We start from the raw sequence: 22,615 nt of genomic DNA, 5'->3' as shown, positions 1-22,615 counted from the left end.
TCGGATCTCACGGCCACGGTACGCCTCAACCGGCGCGCGAAAACAGCAGCCCGTCGGCGGGCTTCGGCGAAGAGGGAGTACGATGATGTCATCGAACTCACGGACTCGGAGTCGGACGACGCGGACTCGAGGCACAAGCCGGCGAGCCTTGGCCGCAAACGCATCAAGCGAGAACTTGTCAAGCGGCGGTCCAGCTCTTCTCACTCTGCAAAGCGCGAGGACGCCACATTTTACTTGCACACGAAAAACGAGAACTCCGCCAGTGACGATGTCAAGCCACCACCTGCGTGGAAGCGTGAGGACGCTGCTGGCGACGTCAAGCCGCCGGCCGCACAGAAGCGCGAGGACTCCACCACTGGCAACATCCCTCTGAGCACTGCGCTGCAGGCTGGAGACGAGGCGTTCTTCTCAGGGTTGCACATGAAGCGTGAAGAGGCCGGTGGTGACGTCAAGCCCACGCACTCCGACGCCAGGTCACCGGAGGTACAGAACATCGTCGACGACCACTCATACCCTGATTCACTGAACGACGAAACCGAGGTCGACACCAAGCCAGTCATCAAACTCAAGCGCGACCCCGACAGCCTGACACGGCTGGAGGCCGAGGCGGTGGCCCGTCTCGCGAATGTTCGTGCACACGTCTCGTTTCCCTCGAGGATGTCAAAGTTCAAACTGACCCCGCTCTTGTGCAGCCTCCCCGGGACATCAAGGTCAAAAGAGAAGAGCTCTTCGACGAGGACGCCATCCTCGACGTCCTCGACCCCGACGCGATCGAGCCCCTCCCCGTCGACGTCCCCGACGAGATCCGCGACGTCACCGTCACCCGCTACCAGCTCTCGGCGCGCTTCGGGGGCAACCCTCAGGACACGTATCCCGTCCCCCGCGCCGCGCTCCTCGCCCAGCACGGCCGCAGCAACTTCGCGTGCCTCAGCCTGATGTACAACCCCCACGCTCCGACCCGCCCTGGGTTCCCCGGCCTCTCCTTCGGCACGGTGGCGTACTCCGATGACGCGCCGTCTCTTCGGAGACAGGCGCTGTTCGTTCGCCTCAACGCGAACAAGTGGCAGTACATGGGCGACTACGTGGATACGTCGTCCAGCGTGCTCTCAGTGGACAAGTGGCGGCAGTTGAAACAGGGGGTGAGCCAATCGCTTCACTTGTCGGACCGTGGTTTTGGAGGCCGCTCAGGCTCACGTGCTCATGTACCGCTAGGTTCGCAACAGGTGGAGCTCTGGGATCGCGAAGCAGAACTGGGGGTCGTTCATTCGTGCTCGCATCAGCCTGCGGGGCTCTCTTGGGAGAGAGCCGACCCGCGCCGAGATGGACAATGCGAAGGGGCTCTTCAGGGATGTCACGCAAGATCAAGTGGCCGCCGCATTCGATGATGGCCTAGAGGTGATCACTGATCAGTGTGTTTGTGCATGCGGGACGCTGCTGACATGGAATGCTCTCTGCAGCGCATCCGGGCGTGGACAATGAAGTGCGTTGGCTACGACGAGGAGCTGCAACGAATCTGCGTTGAGATCTCGCGCGTCCAACCTGAACCTGCGCAGCGGAGCCGTCGTCGGCCTAAACGAAAGGCGAAGGCATAGAGTACGAATTCTAGATGCGCTAGCCAACTATACGAATGTACATAACACACAAAACAAGCGATAGCGAGATGTCCTATGATGACGAGCGAACTCAACCAGCGCAGCCCTCACTTCTTCGTGACTTTCCCCTTCCCCTTCGCCACCACTGCCACCGCCTTGCCCTTCCCCTTCCCCTTCGACGCCTTGATGAGCTTATCGTTATCTAGGCCGTCGTCCGCCTCCTCCTTCTCCTCATCTGCCGGCACTTCGTCCTCCACGTCGAACGCCTCCTCCAGGTCCGGCGCCGCGCCCGCCGCGGCGAGCCTCTTGGGCGGCTTGCCGAGCGCCTCCGCCTTGTGGAACGCGAGCGGGTGGTCGCGCGCGTTGTAATTGCGCGTGAACGCGGACTTGGTCGCCGTCGAGATCTGCTTGAGCACCGCCGCCTCGGCCTGCGCGCCGACGCCGAGCTTGACGAGCGTGTCCCAGTCGTCGTGCGAGATGAAGTACCCGTCCATGAACTCGATCGTGTCGTCCACCGCGCTCTAGCAGGGGGCAGAGGGGCAGCAGCAGGTCAGCTCGAACTCGGTAGGGGGAGGGACACGCGAGGGGGGACGTACCGCGCCTTTCTCCATCAGCGGCTGCACGAGGTGCGGGAAGAGCGCGGGGATGTAGCTCTGGCGGATCTCGGACTTGTCCCCGGAGACCCTCAGGCGCATGCGCGCCTGGATGTCGGTGAGCTGCCGCTGGAGCGAGTTCTGCTTCGAGTTCTGGCCGAGCCATCTGACCGGCGAGCGCGCGAGTGAGTTCCGCGCCACATGAACGGTCGCGACGGAGGTTGTACGTACTGCGGGAAGGACATGGCGTTGGGGCCGCCGTACCCGGCGCCCATGCCGTATAGGAAGGAGGCCGGTCGGACAGTCGAGCATACGGCGTGGAGAGGCATCAGCGACCAGTACTGGTTCGGCCTGCGGAGTTTTCAGCACGAGAAGGCGGGCGCCGCGCAGCGGGATGGGACGCACCCGTGAATCAGACTGTCCACGATGTCGGAGTCCGAGAGCGAGCGCGCCGCCTTGTCCATGAGCTCGAGGTGCTTGAGCGTCTTCTCGGGCCCTTCCACGTTCCGGACACGGTGCGGCTGGGTCTTGAGGTAGTTCTCCTGCATGAACAGCGGGACGAACGACGGGTCGTGGAAGTACAGCTCCATCTTGTCCCCGAGCGTCTCCCGCGCCGTGGGCGAGAACATCTGCGGGCCGAGCATCTTGTTGATCACCCCGAACGGCGTCATGACCGCGTACTTCTCGTTCATCTTCACCATCGCCTTGCCCTCGTCGAAGTCCATGCTCGCGCTCGACAGCCGCCAGGTCGCGAGCATGTTGAGCACCTGCCGGATGTCCGACTGTGCGCCCTGCACGAGCTGGTCGATGACGTTCGCGGGGATCTTCATCTTCTCCTTGAACGCGATGCTCAGGATGCGGGAGCGGATCGCGGCGGCCTCGGGCCGTTTGAAGGTGAGGTTGAACGTCGACGCGGTGAGCGGCTTCAGCTTCTGCGCGCCGCGGTCGTTCGCGATGCAGATGATCGGGACCTTGCTCTTCTTGATCAGGGCGACGAGGGCGACGACGCCGCCACGGTCTCCGGCCGACATTCCGTCGACCTCGTCCATGATCAGACACGATTTTTCCGTGATCGCGACGCCGGCGGCGTTTGTCTTCTGTATGGGAGTGAGGGCAAGTCAAATGCAGGCAGACAGGGATGCTTACCGTGCCGCCTCCCATCCACCCATCCAGCGAGGTGTTCATGATGTTGGTGCTGTTCTCTACGAGCTTCTTGCTTCGCGCGTCGCTAGCGTTGAGCTCGATAGGGGTGTAGCCAGCCAGCTTCGCGCACAAGTGCGCACTCGTCGTCTTCCCGATCCCTGGAGGACCGGTGATCATGACTGCGCGGAAGATACCCATGGCGTCTTTGCCCGGTTTCTTGAAGTCCGACTTCATGCTCGCCGCGAAGGCGTTCAACCAACCTTGAAGCTTCTCAATCTGCCCTTTGTTGCCGCAGATCTCCTTAAGAGACTGTGGCGCATAGCGGTCTGTCCAGAGCTGGCTGCCGAGGTCTGGCTTGGATCTGTATTTCGGCGCACACATTCATTTCCATGTGTGCAATATAAGACAATGGAAGAGACGCACACTGCAGACCCAGACGCTGCCGCCTTTGCAGCCCTCTTTTCGCGCATATCCATCTCCTTCGCACTCTGTCGGATCGCTTCGTCCTCCTTCTGCATCTTCTTCCGCGTCTTGTCATCCAGCATGCTCTCGTCCGTCTTCCGCGTCGCGATGAGATTTAGGAAGCCGTCCTCGTCGAGAGTCTTGAGCTTGTTCTTCTCAATCGCCTTGAGCTTACTGGGCCCGGCATCGGATCCGACGACGACGTAGGATGTCTTGGTTGACGGCTGCCCGACAACACGGCCCCCATAGCGCTTCGCGAGTTCTATAGCCTCGTCGCGAGAAAGACTGCTCAGTTCGCCTGTGAAGACGAACGATAGTCCGGCTAGACAATTCGGGTCTTCGGGGATGGGGATCTCCTTTGAGCCGGGGTCGGAGGGACCGGCACGTCCCGCCTTCATCGCTATCCAACTGGAGGGCAAGTTGACTCCTGTGCGCGCTGGAAAACGGCGGAGGGACTCACTTTGGCTTCTTTGCCGGCTTCTCCTCGCTCTTGCCCTCCGACTTTGCGGCCGACTTGTCCTCCGTCTTCGCAGACGAGTTCTCTGCGGGTTTGGCTGGCTTCTTCTCTTCCGTCTTCTTTTTGGCAGGCGCGGACTTCGTAGGAGTGGCTTTTGCAGCAGTAGACTTAGCCGGAACAGCCTTCGCCGGGGGTTTCTTCGCGGGGGGCTTGGTCTTGCTTTTGCTCTTCTTCGAGCCCTCTTCTTCGTCGTCCATCTCGAAGTCATCGTCCTGATCGTCGTCATCGTCCACGTGGTCGTCCGAGACGATGAAATCATCGTCTTGTGCCTTCTTCTTGCGTGCGGTGGCTGCGGCGACTGCCTTGCGAGGACTCAGCGGGCGGCGGGCGGCGGGCTGCTGTTTGGGCTCGGACGTGCTTGGGCGGGGCTTCGGGGGCGGGACTGCAGACACGACCTGCTTCTTCTTTGGGGGCGTACCAGTCTCTTCGTCCTCGTCACTGCTCTCAACGACTCTGGCTTTCCGCTTCGGGGCAGTGCGTTTCGGAACGTCGCTATCGCTGTCCACCTCCATCGCCCGTTCGCTCCGGGTCTTCTGGAGTAAGAGATTAGCTTGGAGGATCTGTATTGGGTGTTCCGGATGACTCACAGAGGGACCGGGTTTTGCAGGGGTAGGCTTCGCAGGAGCGGGTTTGGAAGGGGTTGCCTTAGTTGGCTTCCTACGGACACATCCATAACGGTATCAGGAAACATGGCTCCAGAACCTCGTGGACTTTCGACATACGCTACACCGGGCTTTTTCTTCGAGCTGATTATCATTTTAAGCGTGAGGGAGGGCAACGAACGCAGTGCGCACCCACCTCTCGCCCTCATCTTCGCCTTGTTTCCGGAACAGTCAAATAGCGCTCTCATGGTCGCTGACGCGCAATGACTCACTGATATCGATGGCCAAGGTTTTCAGCTTTCCAGCGGCCTGTGCTAGCGTCAGTACATATTTCCGACGTGTGAGGCAGGAAACTACTCACTGGGCCCCTAGATGGCTGCGGTGTACTTGAGCCTGAGCCCTTGGCAAAGAACCCGCGGATATCGCTCCCATGAGACTTGACAGGAACTTTTGCCTTGCTGGACATCGTAGAACGCTGTAAGCAGAGCGACAGAGACGAGTATCAATGACGAGGGGAAGGTGGCTGGTGGTCGCGCGTGCGGCGTCGCGTCAAGCACTAGTGCGACGCGTCTACCACAGCGCGTCAACGCGTGACGTCACAGCGCGTCACCGACCGCGCCAAAGCCGGCGACGAGCGCGTGACCTTCGTCACACTGCCCCTTGCCTCCGTTCCCCACTCTCCTCGTCTTCCGTTTCGCCGTACCATTCCTCCTCGTCCCTCCGTTTACCTCAAAGCATATTGTGCGCTGGAGCATGGCTCTTCCTAGTGCGAAGTACGAGTCTTTGCCGCATATACTCGCCCCACTGCTCTGATCGAATGGCTCTCTTGTATCAGATTTGCGGCAGTCTTCGACGCCCTCCCTCGCGATGTACAGGATACCATTGTACAGAAGCAATTGATCCCTCTTTTGGACTCAACGAGCCAGAGCAAAAAGAGGAAGATTCTCAAAAGCGCCTCCAGGATGAAGCGACGGCACGCGAACATTCCTGTTCTCGACATTAAGGCCAAGAAGCGAGAAGTCAACTCCCTCCTCGACGAGCTCCATCGCGACTCCAAGCGGTCTTTCATCAAGGAGCGCTCACATCGCGCAGAGCTCCTCGAGGAGACGGTTGAGAGCGTGACATCCTGGCTCAACGACATCTGGAGGGTCGTTTACGAGCATAACGTCGACTTTATGCTCGCGCATCGATGTCTGCTGTTCACCGTGAACACCCTCTATCAAGTGGGACACGGGCGTGCGAGGTGAGTCTCACGGCTATTCTAGGTCTTTGGTTTGCGGGACTCGTACACCATCGGTTTTTCACGAGTATTTCCTTCCTCTTCCCTTGTGATTCATGAGGCAATGCTGGTTCGTTCCGGTCGAGGACGTGAATACACTGGGATATTCCCTTGCGTATTCCCGTACATGCATCGTATTGTTTCGTCTCCTCAACCACTCACTCTTAATTTCCTATCCCTTTCCGTCTCAGGAGACTGACACACGCTCAGCTGTCGTTGCGCCTTTTCCAGCATGTATGTTCCGATCGCGCTCAAGACCCGAACATCCAAGGTCATCAAATCTTGGAATGTCAACGGGGCGCATAACATCGACGAAGTACTTCACTTCATATGGCGCGACCTCTTCCTCAGTCTCCTGGCCACGGGAAACCAACGCTTCATCAGCAAGATCCCGGAGATGCTTGATGAGATTGAGGATGTTTTGGGATGGACGGCTTTGGAGCGGCTGTTGTATGGTGGTCGGAAATGTGCGTACTCATATTATGTGCACCATTCCGGGTTGCTCACGGCGTGTGCAGGTCCCCACGATGTCGATGATCCGGATGAGATTTTTGAAGACTCGTACTCCGACGAGGACGATGAGGACGCCTACACGGACGAAGACAGCGACCTGGACGATCCGGTCAATGGGCTGGACAACTGGTTGCCGTATCCAATCCAGCCTAAGTCATCACCCTCTCATGCGAAGCATTGGTCCCCCCGCATCAGCATGAAGATGCCTCAGTTTCGACAACATGTTCATGCTGCTATGATGACTGTGTTCAAGGTCAACCCCTCCCTCCGCCTGTACTCTTCGCTCGTTGCAAGCTCCAATGACCCCGACACCACTTCCTCCGAGCTCATGCGTTGGCTCGCCGACTATGCTACATCTTGCCCAGAAGCCTTCGCCGCCGCGATTGACATCCACTCGTTGGAAGGCAACCGTGCCCAACTCATCTCACTACTGAATACCCATTCCCACCTCCTACGCCCCCGCGACGCTGTGGCCTTTCAAGGTGCCATCCTTTCCCTCGCCAATGATCCTGTGCATCAACCCCGCGCGCTGGAGATGGTAGAGAAGGAGATGCTAGACACTGCGCGGGCCGTACGGGCTGCGCTGTCGGGCCCTTTCGCCCTTGTCGACATGCAGGAGAACCGCGTCGAACTCGAGGCGATCCTCAAGCTCCGGTCTTCCGCACCTGGCCGCCAAGATCGCATCGAGCATTGGGTTGACAACATCTCGACTCCGGGCGCCCAGCACGCCAACCCTCTTGCGCTCGCGGCTATGGTCATGGGCATGTTCGTCCCGGCCCTCGATGGTACAGATGATGGGGACATGCTAGGGTATCTAGACATCGACCCGAACGACCCCGACACCGAAGATCTCCGCGACGAGTTCCGTCCTCGACTGAAGCAGCGCTTCGAAGGCTGGGCAGACACTGCAGTACAACTTCCGGGCGGTCCGCAAGTCGCGCTGAAGGTGTACAAGGAGCTCGTCAAGACCATGCCGTGGCTACGCGCCGCGGACGTCGTCGAGGAGATGGCGGGCCGGTGCGTCGTGTGATGCAGCGACGTCGTTATGTCTCTGACGCTCCTTTTCCAGTCTCGCGGACAAGCCCAGCAAGCAGTACCTCGTCGACGCCATGGACGCCCTCTGCGCCTTCGCCAAGGTCCAGCGCCGCAAGCTCTCCGCGTCCCGGGCAGAGAAGAAGCGCGCCGCGCCCGCGACTTCCGCGACCGCCTCCACCTCCACCACCCCCGGCACCGCGACGCCGCTCACCATGCCCACCGCCGCGGTCTTCGACCCCCTCCTCAACCCCGCCGGCGGACCCTTCCCCGTCACCGTGGAGGACGACCGCGCGGAAACCCCGCCGCCGCCTCTCGAGCCCGTCACCCCGACGCAGGGGACCGCGCCGCTGCCGCAGGCGTTCGCGCCGCCGCCGCCGCCGGCCCCCGCGCATGCACATGCACATGCACCCCAGCCCATCGCCGCGGTGCCTGCAGGGCTCTTCGGGTTCTACGCGGGGCTGTTCAACGGCCCGCCGCCGCCTCAGGATGGGTTCTTCGGCTGGCAGCCCGATGGGATGGACGACGTAGACTGACGTCCGGAGGGAGACGCGCTGGAGAGACACGTTGAAGGGTGCGGCGACGTCGCTTGAGCATGGAGCACTAGGAGGTTGGAGGTTCGTGGAGGGCTCCGGCATAGACTTGACTTGTTCGCGCGGATCAATGCGTAATGATGTATTTTGTACGTGCTCGTCCTTCTTGGTAGCCCGTATATGCCCCGCTTGTCGGCTTTATCTGCTATGATGATGACGGGCTTCGTGGAAGACCGATCTCTGTACTGTGCGTCATCGGCTGTTTGGTGGTGGAGAGTACTAAGTCTCTTCATGTCTCGTAGAGACTACCTGCACTAGATGGCAACGCCACTTATAATGAGCCTGATCGATTGTCGACTGTCTTCATCCCATCCGGAAGCCAATGAGGCCCAAAGGCTGAAAGCCAAATTGTCCTCGATAGGGCTGCAAGTAAAAGCGCGAGGAAGAATTGCATCCAACCAATCACATGCCATTGTCACTTCGTATCGCTTTCTGGGACTACAAGTACACGAGTGCATCACCATGCCTAACCGAGAACCGTAATCGGAGAACTCGGCGCGACCGGTGCTAGCGTACAACAACACAGGACAGTTCAGAGCGATAGGAGCCGAGACCAAGGGAAGCCATTTACAGCTATGAAGTACAGATTCCCCTACCGAGCCCCGACGTGCCGCCCCGATTGATTTGCCCGTTTATGAGGCAGGTAGCGACGCACCAAAAGGACGGAGGGGGGAAGGGAGAGACGAGCGCACGAGAGTACGTGAGGAGAGCGTTCGAGGCCGTGGATACGTTAACCGGGACCGAGGTCGTAGAAGATGCCGTTTTTTCGTCGCCGTGCGCTGGGGCAGGAGCCGCAAGCTGTGCCGAGTGTCGTTCTCGCCGCGCTCACTTGCGGTCGCGCGAGTTCGAGCCGTGTCGGCGAGCCTCGAGCTGGAAAACGGGAAGTCAGGAGAAATGGGCTGTGGAGGGTACTGGTGCGCTTACTCCGCGGCGGGAGCGACTGTCACCGCGGCCCCGGGAGCCGGAACCATGACGGCGTGCCTCAAGCTGTGGGAACCCGGTGGTTAGATGAGGGTGGCCAAGGGCCCATACACAACTCACATCACGACGAGACCGGCTGTCGCCACGACCGCGGGAGCCAGAACCGTGGCGGCGAGCCTCGAGCTATGGGGAGATCAGGTCACAACTATGCCGAGTCAAGTGCTGGGTTTACTCACAGTGCGACGGCTGCGGCTGTCACCGCGGCCGCGTGAGCCAGAACCGTGACGGCGAGCCTCGAGCTGTGAAATAGGTCAGCAAAATTCGGCCTTAAACAAGATATACCACCCACATCGCGACGGGAGTGACTGTTGCCACGGCCGCGGGAACCAGAACCGTGACGGCGGGCCTCGAGCTGTGGCGAGAGTAAACGAGGACTGTTCGATATCAGGCTCGGGGTTGCTTACATCACGGCGAGAGTGGCTGTTGCCGCGGCCACGGGAACCAGAGCCGTGGCGGCGGGCCTCAAGCTATAGGGGAAGTTAACAAAATCACTCGACTTCAAACCAGAAAGATTACTCACATCACGACGAGAGTGGCTGTTTCCGCGGTTGCGGGAACCAGAACCGTGACGGCGGGCCTCAAGCTATGGAGAGAGTAAGCAAGGACTGTTCAATGCCCGGCTAGAGATTGCCTACATCACGGCGAGAGTGGCTGTTGCCGCGGCCACGAGAACCAGAGCCGTGACGGCGGGCCTCGAGCTATAGGGGAAGTTAACAAGACCACTCGACTTCAAACTAGAAAGATTACTCACATCACGACGAGAGTGGCTGTTTCCGCGGTTGCGGGAACCAGAGCCGTGGCGGCGGGCCTCAAGCTAGAGATACGATGCCCTCAGTTTGTGTTCAAAAGTAATGGAGGGCAAACTTACGTCGCGACGACTGTGGCTGTTGCCGCGGCCACGGGAGCCCGAGCCGTGGCGACGAGCCTCAAGCTAGTACACAGAAGAGCGTGAGCGACGGCCTGGCATCTGCGACATATCAACTACTCACGTCACGGCGGGTGTGGCTGTTTCCGCGGTTGCGAGACCCTGAGCCGTGGCGGCGAGCCTCGAGCTATAGGGGAAGTTAGCAAAGACCACTCGGCTTCAAACTAAAGAGATTACCCACATCGCGACGAGAGTGGCTGTTTCCGCGGTTGCGAGAACCCGAGCCGTGGCGGCGAGCCTCAAGCTGTAAGACGAACTTGATTAGCTTTCATGCGCCCACAAGCGGGTCCGGAAGCTTACCTCGCGGCGACTGTGGCTATCACCGCGGTTTCGCGAGTCGCCGTGGCGGCGGGCACCGAGCTGCGTAACGAACTTGATTAGCCTTTGCGCATGCGCCCATAGCCCGGAATCTTACCTCGCGGCGGCTGTGACTGTTACCACGGTTCTGCGAGTCGCCGTGGCGGCGGGCACCAAGCTGCGTAACGAACTTGATCAGCTTTTATGATCCGATAAGTGAGCTCGGAAGCTCACCTCGCGGCGGCTGTGGCTGTCACCGCGGTTTTGCGAGTCGCCGTGGCGGCGGGCACCGAGCTGTGCAACGAACTTAGTTCTCACTGTGCGCCTACAAGCGAGCCCGGATACTTACCTCGCGGCGGCTGTGGCTGTTACTGCGGTTCTGCGAGTCGCCGTGACGGCGGGCACCGAGCTGCGCGCATCGAACTCAATGAGCTTTTGCGCATGCACCCAAAAGTGAACCCGCAAGCTCACCTCGCGTCGGCTGTGGCTGTCACCACGGTTCTGCGAGTCGCCGTGACGGCGAGCCTCGAGCTGTGCAACGAACTTGGTCACCCTTCATGAGCCCACAAGTGAGCAGAGAAGCTTACCCCGCGGCGGGCGTGACTGTCGCCGCGGTTCTGCGAGTCGCCGTGACGGCGAGCCTCGAGCTGTGCGACGAACTTAGCTCTCATGCGCCCACAAGCGAGCTCTCGTGCTTACCTCGCGACGGCCGTGGCTGTCACCACGGTTCTGCGAGTCGCCGTGGCGGCGGGCCTCGAGCTGTGAGCATCGAACTCGATTAGCCTTTGCGTATGCGCCCAGCGCCAGGAATCTTAGTACCTCGCGGCGGCCGTGGCTATCGCCGCGGTTCTGCGAGTCGCCGTGGCGGCGGGCACCGAGCTGCGATGGCGTTCATAAGTACACTCTTCTTAGGCTGGGTAGAGAAGAATATTGCACACCTTGACAATCTCCGTGGACCGTCCGCGGAACGGGACGTCGACCACGTCGATCTTGCCAGCCAAGTCCGAGATGGGAGCAAGGCCGGTGACACTAGCCGGGACCTGCAGATGCTCGGTAAGCATGACGCCGCCGCAACCCATGGCGCAAGGGAGCTCACCGGGATGGCAGAAGCCGAGGAGATGACCGCGGCGACGACGAAGAGGAGGAAGTTCTTCTTGAACTGCATGTTTGCTTAAGGAGTAGAGCTTGTGAAGGTGAAGAAGAGCGTAGAAGTCGCTGGTTGGAGCGTGGACGGCTTGGAAGGCGGCAGTGGTAGAGAGGACTCGAGCTGGAGCTGAGAGGCTGAAGGACCACCGAGCCCCGCCCCCTGCCCTTTATACCTCTCGTCCCAGAGGAGGCGCGATGTTGATTCAATCGGCATCCGCGCAGCGCCTGCGCCAACGCGGTATGCGTACAGGGGTAGCAGCCCCTCATCTGCTTGGCACTGAGAACCGCGACGCAGACAGGCGCGACGGAGACGAGCTCACAGCAACCTCCCGCTCCATCCTGCGCTCTTGGCGGGCCTGTGGGAAGCCCTCGGTCAGCCACTAATTTTAGTGCGTCCGAAAAGTCTCGTCACTTACTCGCCTCTCTACTCAACGCTCCATGCTCCCCGCGCGTTCTCTCAAGGAGCCGTAGGAAACGCATGCGGTCAGCGACGTAGTGCCGTGCCATTCACTCCTAAGGTCTTGCGCGAACCGTCGCGGCGGACGCCCCAGCCGAATGGGCGGGAGGTGTCGGTGAGAGCCATCCGTCTGCGCGGTGCTTGAAACTGTCTGGAAGAGACCCGAGCGTAGGCGACAAATGCACCCGGCATGGGAGCTGGGCGTAGATGCGGCCCACGAAAGGCAACGCACGCTCTGCTGAGCATCGGGATCAGTGTCGCAAACGGACGGATGGAAGGACACGCACGAGCACGCAACCGCTTGGCCGCCCAAAGGCTGCAGAAGATTCCCGCTGCGGGTCCTCGGTGGGATTTCGCGCCTGTGGGAACGGCGGGGCTGCAGGTCGGGGGCTTCCCACGGCGGGAGTGTGGCGCGTTTGTGAAGCTGTTCGAGCGCATTCGGGGGCGTGCTCCGAAAGACGCGAACGGCTCCGCGCCTGTTTCCGTTGCACGAGATCCTGGACCGGGAGGACGTTGCACCGCGCTGCGCGGAGAGAACAGGGATCGTGGTTAACAGACAAACACTCTAAAACTTTGCGCTAGCACCTCACCGGTAAGCTTTGACACCGCCACCACACGCGCGCGGCAAGGTTCGCTCGAGGACGCTAGGCACTCGCTGACCCCGCGCACAGAGGCCACTTGGATCGGACCTGCGTCCGCGTTCCAGAAACAGGACCCGTACCTGCTGGGCATGCCGACGATCCGCGGGACAGCACGCCCCAAGCCCCGCCCGCTGCGCACTCCCAGGCCCGTCACCTCTGCTTGGCCGCCCACCCTGCGGTGGGGTCGTGTGAGCAGCGCGCATGCGGGAGGGGATGCGGAGGCCAAGCCCAGCGACGAACCCCAAGCCAGAAGGTCGGAGACTGGAGCGAGAGGGTCCGCATCCGAGCCTCCCCGCGACCGAAGGGCACCCAACAGCCCCCGCCCGCGCACTTGGCACGGACCGTGGTCCGTGGACGCGGCCGACGACGAGGACGGGCGGCGTAGAGTTTGACAGGTGTGGGTCCGCCACGCTTGTTGGGTGATGCTCGGCCTGCTTGGCTGTACATTAGCGGTGTGGGACTCGTCGTGTGCGCGTGCTTGGTGGGAAATCTCGGCTTGATCGAGGGTGTCTCGTGCTGGCGTGTTGAACACTTTGCGCGTGCAATACGGGGCATACGGCCAGGCGTGTGCTGCGGAGCGACGTAAGCCATCGGCCTAGTGCCTTGCAGGGAACAAGGAAGAAGATAAAGAGTCCCGTGACATGTCGTCATCGATCGTCCGATGCTCTGGTATGGTTAATGCGAAGTTTGCCCGCAGACTATAAGCCCGCACGACAACTGGAATTTTTGAAAGAATGAGCTCAAGTCGACTGCCTTGCACTAGTGGCGCCACTCACCTTCAGCTCCAATCAAACAGCAACTCTTACGGGCATCGCGTTCCCAACGAAAGCCTAACGGACACGGAGAGCCGAGCGGCGAGCGGTTGACGAGCGGATATAACTTGAAATGCAGCCGCGCTGACCAACTCGCTGTTGTTTTTGCTGCGCCAAGCCCAGTGGAGGCCACCCGGGACCCGACGCGCACGGCTGAGTGGGCGTATGCGCATGCTCACAACAATCTGCGCACAGAGTCCGTGTGCGAGGTGCTAGTATTTGCATCGTGCCAAGTGATCGATAACATAACGACATGGGCCCGAAGCCCGCGAACCGTGCTTGAGTGTGAGCGTCCGCGTCCGCCGTGAACCGCAGAAAAAACCCTCGGGAGCTTTGCCCGAGCGCAACGACCCAGTCCGCCTCCGCCTATGTGTAACCAGCGAGCGCGTCAGCACCAGGGCCCACACACGCTGCGCGCGCAGCAGGAGCAAAGGCACGCACCCCCACAGGCGTCACAGCTTCGGCGATACTCGCGGCAACTGCCCACCCGCCAGCCTGTCCCCCGCCAAGTAGACCGCCTCGCCCTTCTCGAGGTCAACGTTCTCGAGGATGACGCCGCCCGTCGCGGGCGACCCCTGCTTGCTCCCAGCCTCGCCGCCGAGGCCTGACAGCCCGAGCCCGAGCCCGATGCTCCCCACCGCGTTGCGGGGCTCGGGCGCCGCGACGACCTTGCCGTGCATCCGGTCGCGGTCCTCGTTGCGTACCCGCCCGCGCCCGCGCTCGTCGTCGCGGTCCCCGCGCCCGAAGCGGCTTCGGCGGTCGCGCCTGACAGAGGTGTGCGTGTACCTGCTGAAAGAGCGGAGGATCATCCAGAAGTTGAACAGGCCGAGGAGGAAGACGGCGGAGATCGCGACGCGCGGGCCGAGCGCCTGCTCGGGGGTGAGTGGCGGGTACCCGTTGGTCTGGTTCGTGGAGCCGGTGCGCCAGATGAAGGAGAGGATGGCGATGCAGAATGCGATCATTGACCAGGCGAGCCAGACGACGGGAGTCGCGAGGAGGACCCAGATGTTCCAGAACACCGCTGCTCGTGTGCGTTGGGCTTCCTAAAGACAACGGTCAGAAGAGTAATTGTCAAGAATGGGGACATCTGACATACCTCGGCCCATCGTGAAGCTTTATCCATAGACCGCATGGTATTGAACTGAACGATGTAGACGCATCCGTAACATAGACTCCAGATTGCGAATACAAGGGACATAAGGGAAGCCCATCGAGTGAGAGGGTCGTTCGCGGCGTCCTGTATCTGGAAGATAGTGAGTATAGTTCTACAGTAAAGATCAGTCCCTATGCAGGCATCTGAAAGACAAATAACTTACGCGAGCAGCAATGCAGAAACCAGGTTCAAGGTCTTCCACTCTCTCAACAAGCTATCAATGAACTGCTCCCAGGATATCTTGAAACGCGCCAGCGCAGGTGAAACAACCGGAGGCTCCCATTCTTCAGGGAATGGTATCCCCCGCGAGAGCGCTCGATGAACCCCTTGTGGAGGCGTTGCATATCCACTGGCGAGCGCCGCATCCACGGTTGAGGCCATCGCGACGTCGCCGCACGCGTCGACCAGCCGCTGCACTTCATGTCGGCTGACTTCCGCATCCTCAAAGATCCGGGCCACACGTTGCCAGTAGAGAGCGGGGAGATGAAGAAGCGAATAGAGATATAATCGCCTCGGGAGGATATACGTGCAGAAGAGGATGGTATGGTTGACGTAGAGATGCCATTGAGGACTCTTCTTCGCGGTGGTCACTGGGGCTTCTTCGTCGTCCTTGTGCTTACGAGGCCCGCACAAACAAGGGATGGAGAATGGCAGCGGGTTGCAAACCAGGTTGGCCTTCGTCTCGTCGGAGCGTCGGTTAGACGGGGAGTGTTCGCGGCGACCGATGCCAAACCAGCGGATGTGCGAATTGAAGGGATCGGCAAGAACGAAAGGCTCATCTCGGGTATGCGTGCGGTTCAAGTTCCATCCTTGCAAGATACGAAGAGGCGATGCAGCACGAGACTGAGCAGGGGAGCGAGACGGTGGAGTCGGAAAGGCCTCTTTGTTATGGAAAGGAGAGAGATTGTGACTTGGCGGGCGACCACCGATGCTATTCCCTCTTCCTCTGCCCTGGTTCAACGGAGGGGAAGACTGCCTGGAAGCTTGTCCCCGCGTAGAGTTGTCTCGCGATCGAAGGGATGGTGAGCCGACGGCAGAATCACTGTAGTTGGCACGACCCCCAAGAGGCACTGGACAGTCCGATCAGTGCATCGCGGTCTATACGCGATGACGAAGGGGAGAAGACCTATAACTCACGTTGCCTCGACGCAGCAGTAGGTAACGACCGCTCGCTCTCGTTCTTCAACCTCGGCGTCTCCCTCCCCATAACCGATGAATCCGACTCGCTTTGCCGTATGGGTCCAGGAAGGGGTTGCAATCGCAAACTGTTCGAGGCCGAGTCAAGAGATGTGAGGGAGCCAGTCGGGTCCATACTGCGACGGATAGTTCGATTGGTGGGAGTGCGCATGCGCTCATACATCGGCTGAGACGACTGCGAGGGGAGCTCGGTGAGCTTGTCCGAGCTCGTGAGGTTAGATGTGGTCGACTGAGACTCTGTCTTTAAGTCAGTGCCGCCAGAAAGCGCATATAGCCAGCATATACCGACCTCTCAGTTTCTGTTCTTCAGGCGTCGAAGGAAAAGGGACCGAGTTTGAACGTTCCGGAGTCGCAGGTCGCTCAGAGAGGGCCTTCGCCGCATCGCTTTCATCAGGAGAGGTGGGCAGCATCATGTTCTCCTCGGTAGGCGGCATTCGTCCTGCTCGTCAACGCCGGCTTGAAACCAGGGAGCTTGACCGAAACTCGCGCAACCAAGGGGTATCGAGAGCCAGGAAGCCTCCGGAGGCCGTCGTCGTGGTAGGCGTGAAAGTCGTGAACGTCGTGTGAGAAGGTGAACAAAGAGACGGGTACTCGGGGGAAGTGACATGGTGATCCCTGGCCGAACAGGCCCTTCTGAGAGTCGGCGGGATACCCACGCATACCCGATTTGGAACCGCGACGCGTTCGTGGCGCTTGAGCTTGACGCCTGTCGCGTGACGTCATCACTCACTGATCACGATCTTGCTCAGTCCTATGTAGCGGAAAAGTCAAAGTTTTCTGTGAGACAGATTCTCTGTGGTACCAAAATTAGCGCGCAGATGTATGGTGTAAAAGAGTGATTTTTGCGGGGCTTCGCGAGTCCCCGAAGTTTTTGGCGCCTGTATTTCAACCGATCTTATCTTATCTTCTGGCGGCTGCAGCTCAGCAATTCTCATAACGGGCGCTCACTGCTCCCGAACTTCATCTTAACCCGTTTGTTGTCTGGGACGCTCGCTCCAGCCGCCCACCCTAATACGTCCAAGAGAGACCATTATTTCACACGGAATGGAGAATGGAGACGCGAAGCAGCCTGCAACCGAGCTGCTCGAGGTCGAAGACGAAGAACAACGCCACGAACGCATCCGTAAGATGCCAGTCTTGACTACCACTGAGCCGCCTCTCACCTTCGTTCGCCTTTAGAGGAACTGTTCTCGCGACTTAACTCCGCGCCTGTTTTAACCAGTCCTTCCGCTGCCCCCGCGTCGCGCACACCGTTCGACTTTGGAGACCGGACGACGTTCGTGCCCGCACCTCCTTCCGAACGTACGTCTCTCTTTTTCGGCAATACCCCTTCTCACATGGATGTCACATCGCAGTGCTCGCCCGCGTACAGGCATTCCTACCGGAGCTAGCCGCCGCAAACGTAGACCTGCTCCGCCGTGCCCGCGAGGACCCCGGGAGCGTGGACATTGAGAGCCTCGAGCCGTCCCAGCACGGATACATCGAAATGGTGCGCTGCGCTCCATTCGGCCCCATGGTCTCTCTGATCGCATTTCGTCCGCCCACAGAACCTCGGCCTCGGCGTATTCGAGCAGCGCGGGACGCGGGACGCGCCCCCCGGTGTGCCTGTCGCGGACGTCGACCTCGACGCCGCAGTGGCCAACGCCGACGCCGACGCCGACTCCTCCGACTCAGACGGAGACGGAGGCGACGACTCAAGCGACGCCTCCTCGGATATCTCTAGTGACTCCGCCGACTCCTCCAACAGCGACGCGTTCAGCTCAACGTCATCTCCACGAGCCGTTCGTCCTCTCCCCCGCCGCGCGCGGGGACCGGGGATCGTGGAGCTGCCCGACGCCGTCTCCTAGTGCCGGAGGCACGGTTCCAGTGGGCACTGTGTTCGGACCAGGAGAACGCCTCGCCTTCTTCTGTCATCCAGTGCAACAGCAATGCAGAACGAGTGATCGCACTTAACGATTGTATACACGGGGCCGTATGGACGCATGGAGAATAGCTGTGACCCGAAGATAAATGCCGTATCGCTCTTATTGGGCACGTATCCCGGGGCCACGCCAGACCTCAACAGTGCGTGAGTTCACACGCCGTCCACCGAAGAGCGACCGGGATAAGTTCGCAGACTGTTCGGCCCTTCTTCTGAAGGCCGCACCCGTGCGCAACCGGCCACCAGAAAATCACGGAGAAATAGAGAGGGTTTCTAGCAGAAACCCCTGCCGTCCGGGGTGCGTATGATCGAGCGGACACGGTTTGAAAGAGCGCTACGTCGTTTTCGTTGGATTGAGGCTCGACTACTCTGCGTTCACGCGCAGGCATGCAAAAAATGCGGATGACCGGGCACATTGGACTGATCCGCGCGCGGAAAAACGGAACACAACCCAGGGAACGGCGATTCACTTACCATCAAGCCCCATGTGTACGGGGGATGGCACGAGCCCAGCTCTACTCCTCGCCAGTTCCCTCCTTAGTATGGCAGAACTTGAAGATGTGTCGTTAATCGTGTGGTTTGATTCTGCGTTCAGTATATCAGTGTAGTGACAGCGATATCCTGTTAGAGTTCCAGATGAGAGACAAGGAGAGGCAGCGTTTGGGTCCCAGGACGGGCCGGGCAAGGGCCGATGGCGCCGCGCACGTGACGTGCTAACGTGTCCAGGAGCCATAATTGGCAGGCCACAACTCGAACTCGAACGTCTTCCTCCTTCTGCAGGCCTTTGCTGGACCTGTCCCTCCCTCTCCTCGCTGCCTGCATCCATTCACTCAGCCTTGCGTGCGCCGCACCGCCATGCTCTTACGACTGTCTGCTCTACTACCTATCCTCTTCCTTGGGCTAGCTTGCTCGGCCAACGCCCAGCACCAGCAAATAGCCGGCAGCTCTCTCTACCCAGAAGAGCTCATTCCCCTCATCACCCGTGCTGACGCCCTCCTCACTGCGGGTCAGTTCAATGACGCCGCGCAGGCGTATTCGGAAGCCATCGGTAAGTGCCACCGTTTCTATCTTCCATAGGTGGTTTGGAACGGTTCGAGTCCAGCCGTTGTGCGAGCAATTGGAGAGGACGTCAGCCCCTGTCGATTCACCCCTCCCTGAACGTGCGTTTGCCTGCACACTCTGTCGTGGTGCGCAGGTGGTTGAAATTGCCCCGCCCCGTTGAGCGCCTCTTGCCGGCTGCGCTTTCATGTTGTTGCCACGAGCAGTGGCAACCTCTTTCTACGGCTTTCGGAGGGGGCGGCGCTCCAGCTCCTGAACCAGCTCGCTGACTGCTCGACAGAGGGCGCCCATGAATACCTACTCTATTACAAGCGCGCCACCGCCTACTACTCCTCTGGCCGCTATGCCTCAGCACTCGCGGACTTCGACCAAGTCCTCACCCTCACCAACGGCTCCTTTGACAAGGCGAACCTCATGAAGGCGCGCATATACGCCAAGGAAGGCCGCTGGTCGGATGCCCGCGACTCGCTCCGCAAGTACACCACCAAGGTCAAGGGCGACGCCGCGTCGCAGGAGGTCATGATGGCGATCACCGACGGCGAAACCGCGAGCAAGAAGGTCTCGCAGGCCATCCGCGCGAAGCTCTGGCAGGCGTGCGTCGAAGCCGCGACCTCGGCGCTCGCGACCGCGTCCCACTCGGCGAAGCTTCGGTTGCAGAGGGCGGACTGTTCTATCGCGGCGGGCGACATGGAAGGCGCGGTGGCAGACCTCTCGTGAGCACGGTTGGATTTCTTCTTTCGTGTGTGGGGCTGACTGTCCTGGAGACGACTCGCCCAACTCACGACCCCGACGACATCCCTCTGGCTGAAGACCGCACGCATCGGCTACTTCCTCTTCCCCTACAACGCTCCCGACGACCCTTCCTCTCCCGCGCTCCCCACTATCAAGCAGTGCCTCCACTACGACCCCGACTCGCCCAAATGCTTGAAGATGCACCGCCTCTTCAAATCGTTCGACAAGTCCTTCAAAGCCCTCGACAAGGCACTCAAGTCCGAGGACTGGCGCGCGGTCATGAAGCTCCTCCTCGGCGCGGACCTCTCCGGCACCGACGGCTTCGCGGCGCAGTACGACGCCGCGCTCGACGAGCACGTCACCCGCGACGCGCTCGAGCTGCACCCGCAGCTGCACCTCCCCGACGGCAAGCGCACGTCGCCCCGGCGCGCGGTCCTCCTCAGGGCGCTCTGCCGCGCGTACGTGAAGACGAACCAGGCGAAGAAGGGCGAGCAGTGGTGCGGGGCGCTGCTGCAGATGGAGGGCAGGGAGAACGACGCGGACGGCGTGATCGGCTACGCGGAGGCACTGTTCAAGAAGGAGGAGTGGGAGGAGGCGGTGCGGGTCCTCGAGCGCGCGTTCGAGGCGAGCGGACGGCAGGACCGGGAGGTGCGTGGCCGTCTGTCGGGCAGGTCGTTCGTGCGTTTACGTCGCGCGCGCGCGTGCAGATCCACCAGCGGTACGTCAAGGCGCAGAAGCTCCTCAAGCAGTCGCGCCAGAAGGACTACTACAAGGTCCTCGGTGTCGCCCGCGACGCGGACCAGAAGACGATCAAGAAGGCATAGTACGTGCTCTCCCCGTCCTCACCCCTCTCGCGTTTGCTCCAACTCCGCCTTTCCAGCCGGAAAGCGGTGCTCACCGCGCACCCCGACAAGGGCGGCTCCGAGCAGAAGATGGCGACGGTCAACGAGGCGTACGAGGTCCTCTCCGACCCCGAGCTCCGCCAGCGGTTCGACAACGGCGACGACCCGAACGACCCGCAGGCGCAGCAAGGCGGCGGGCCCTTCCACCAGGGCGGCGGCTTCAATGCGGGCCCGTTCGCGCAGTTCTTCCAGCAGGGTGGTTTCGCCGGCCAGGGCGGCTTCCAGTTCCAGAGCGGGTTCCACTGAGCGTCGGCCGCCGTCGCTGTGCGTCGGTTGTGTGTTTCTTGTGTATAGTCCTTATTGCTTTTTACCGTAGATACTGCCCTGCTCTCCGGACCGTCTCGTTCTCTCCATCATCGCTCCACCGCCGCATATGTCACCCCCCACTACTACCCGCCCCCAACGCCTCGGCCACTCCACTCCCCTCATCGCGTGCGCCTCGTAGAAACGGGCCCGAGGAGGAAGGTTTCGTGAGCCGTCTCGTTCGGTCTTCCCTCCCAGCATGTCTCATCGTCTCACCATCGCGTGCTGTCCCTGTACCACATCGCTGTATGCTATCGCCTCGCCTTCATGTTCTCGCCCAGACTCGTTGGCTGGACTCTAGACGCCGCTCTAGATGTACTACCCCTACGGGCTGTTGAACAACGACGTCCTCTCACTGACCGACGCGTGGACGGTTACAACTTTGCTCCGCTAAGGGGCCGGGGCAATAGACCGCGGGGCGTGCCAAATATTAGGCCTGCGTGCACGGTTGGCGCGGAGCAATGCCGCGACAAGGCGCCCGCCCTGGCCTGAATCGCGCGCGCACAACCCGGCGTACCCACTACCACATCTACGTCCGATCGGTCTGCAATCCGCCCTCGAAACCCACCCTGCCGCTCGTCGATGGCCTCAGAACGTCTCCCCATAGAAGTCGCCGAGCAAGTGATCGACGCACTCGGCGTCCAAATCGATCAAGTCGCTACGCTCGCTTCCTGCGCCCGAGTCCATACGAGATGGTTAACCAGAAGTCGCATCCACCTCTGGAAAAAGGTCATCGTATCTAGCTTGGAGGCACTCCATTCGATTCACGAAGCGTTTCAACGCTCCCCGGACTTGCGTTTGTTGGTCCACACCGTTAGGCTCAGCTTGTGGAAGAAGCAGCGAGCCCCCTGGGTTGCACCTATCGTTCTCCTTCCGTATCTCGCACATATCGACACATGGGAAATTTCATCCTGTAAAAATGGATTTCCTTCCGCTGTCTTGGCTTGCTTTGGGCGATACACCGCAGTCAAGACCTTGGTCATCGACGATTCTGGATTTCCCACACCGCTCCATATGTACCGACTAGTTCATGCGTTCCCCGCCCTCCAGTCGCTTGAAATATCCCGAACCAGCTACGGAGCTCCCTCCACCGAACAAGCACTCGCCTCAATAAAAATGCGCGGGAGGCTAGCGCATTTCAAGGTGAGACGAGACGCCGAGTTGATCGCACGAAGACAATGGAAAAGACTGAATTTTATGAGCTCCGCAGTTTTACGACGATTTCCCGTACCAACAAGTTCTACCACTACCCAGACAGCTTGTCAATATCCTTTCCGGAAGTAGGTCAACGTTGACGCACCTTGACCTCAGCCTGAAATGGCTCACGGTAGAAGGTACATGCACGTGTTCACCACACAATGGGGCTTCTGACTCACCCTCTTCGGCACTTGCAGGCTTACCACTTGCGAGCTGTACCAGCATTGAACATCTCTCTGTGCAATTGACTGGCACACCCTACGATGCGCGGCTCTTCTCCGCACCCTCGTCTCTCCAGAAGCTGAACACGCTAATGAGCCTTGGTCTCCCGCAATCGCTACGGTCCCTGGACATCACTCTAGACGGATCTCTGGCCTATTACATTGTGTCGGAGCCCAGCAGCGACCAACAAATGGCCCTCCACAACTTCACACGGCTTGTGACGGATCATATCTTTCTTGGAACAAACGGAGTCAAAATTATAGTCAGAGACTCGACGCGGAATCTCGTGGATGGCACGTGGAGGGAATCGTTGGAGCGTGCGCTTGCGTCACTTCACAAGCTGA

General features: G+C 60.3%; 7 protein-coding genes across 7 annotated transcripts; 4 read left to right on the top strand and 3 right to left on the bottom strand.

Moving 5' to 3' along the window:
- Positions 1-773: 773 nt before the first annotated feature.
- On the top strand, positions 774-1,592 carry BXZ73DRAFT_44954 (uncharacterized protein; the record flags this gene model as incomplete). Its single annotated transcript, XM_048019422.1, has 3 exons — positions 774-1,139; positions 1,213-1,395; positions 1,458-1,592. Coding segments are annotated over 3 exons (684 nt in total), but the record flags the coding sequence as incomplete, so codon positions are not given.
- A 107-nt stretch (positions 1,593-1,699) lies between these two features.
- On the bottom strand, positions 1,700-5,375 carry BXZ73DRAFT_100247 (DNA replication factor C large subunit; the record flags this gene model as incomplete). The annotated part of the gene is made up of 12 exons (XM_048014522.1): positions 1,700-2,113; positions 2,189-2,351; positions 2,417-2,536; positions 2,591-3,282; positions 3,332-3,689; positions 3,752-4,198; positions 4,251-4,840; positions 4,895-4,964; positions 5,030-5,053; positions 5,106-5,124; positions 5,182-5,218; positions 5,271-5,375. 12 exons carry the CDS (start codon positions 5,373-5,375, stop codon positions 1,700-1,702), a joined length of 3,039 nt encoding a protein of 1,012 aa, XP_047879121.1.
- Positions 5,376-5,662: 287 nt separating this feature from the next.
- BXZ73DRAFT_89313 (uncharacterized protein) lies at positions 5,663-8,269 on the top strand (the record flags this gene model as incomplete). Its single annotated transcript, XM_048025232.1, has 5 exons — positions 5,663-5,682; positions 5,745-6,152; positions 6,399-6,655; positions 6,707-7,718; positions 7,771-8,269. The coding sequence occupies 5 exons, from the start codon at positions 5,663-5,665 to the stop codon at positions 8,267-8,269; spliced, it is 2,196 nt and encodes a 731-aa protein (XP_047879120.1).
- An 882-nt stretch (positions 8,270-9,151) lies between these two features.
- On the bottom strand, positions 9,152-11,694 carry BXZ73DRAFT_100245 (uncharacterized protein; the record flags this gene model as incomplete). The annotated part of the gene is made up of 22 exons (XM_048014521.1): positions 9,152-9,196; positions 9,251-9,313; positions 9,368-9,430; positions 9,484-9,546; positions 9,597-9,659; positions 9,712-9,774; positions 9,828-9,890; positions 9,943-10,005; positions 10,059-10,121; positions 10,176-10,238; positions 10,297-10,359; positions 10,414-10,476; positions 10,533-10,592; positions 10,648-10,707; positions 10,764-10,823; positions 10,879-10,938; positions 11,001-11,060; positions 11,117-11,176; positions 11,229-11,288; positions 11,349-11,408; positions 11,468-11,569; positions 11,626-11,694. 22 exons carry the CDS (start codon positions 11,692-11,694, stop codon positions 9,152-9,154), a joined length of 1,389 nt encoding a protein of 462 aa, XP_047879119.1.
- Positions 11,695-14,037: 2,343 nt separating this feature from the next.
- On the bottom strand, positions 14,038-15,517 carry BXZ73DRAFT_89312 (uncharacterized protein; the record flags this gene model as incomplete). Its single annotated transcript, XM_048025231.1, has 4 exons — positions 14,038-14,628; positions 14,682-14,850; positions 14,902-15,311; positions 15,359-15,517. 4 exons carry the CDS (start codon positions 15,515-15,517, stop codon positions 14,038-14,040), a joined length of 1,329 nt encoding a protein of 442 aa, XP_047879118.1.
- A 1,593-nt stretch (positions 15,518-17,110) lies between these two features.
- On the top strand, positions 17,111-17,512 carry BXZ73DRAFT_14376 (uncharacterized protein; the record flags this gene model as incomplete). The annotated part of the gene is made up of 3 exons (XM_048017495.1): positions 17,111-17,237; positions 17,291-17,424; positions 17,483-17,512. Coding segments are annotated over 3 exons (291 nt in total), but the record flags the coding sequence as incomplete, so codon positions are not given.
- A 1,199-nt stretch (positions 17,513-18,711) lies between these two features.
- BXZ73DRAFT_45031 (uncharacterized protein) lies at positions 18,712-20,795 on the top strand (the record flags this gene model as incomplete). The annotated part of the gene is made up of 5 exons (XM_048019436.1): positions 18,712-18,904; positions 19,196-19,628; positions 19,680-20,295; positions 20,355-20,470; positions 20,528-20,795. The coding sequence occupies 5 exons, from the start codon at positions 18,712-18,714 to the stop codon at positions 20,793-20,795; spliced, it is 1,626 nt and encodes a 541-aa protein (XP_047879116.1).
- Between the last annotated feature and the right edge of the window lie 1,820 nt (positions 20,796-22,615).

This window comes from Epithele typhae (genome assembly GCF_022376455.1).
Source record: "Epithele typhae strain CBS 203.58 chromosome Unknown BXZ73scaffold_16, whole genome shotgun sequence".
Lineage (NCBI taxonomy): Eukaryota > Fungi > Basidiomycota > Agaricomycetes > Polyporales > Epitheliaceae > Epithele > Epithele typhae.
This window is presented reverse-complemented; position numbering and strand designations above follow the sequence as displayed.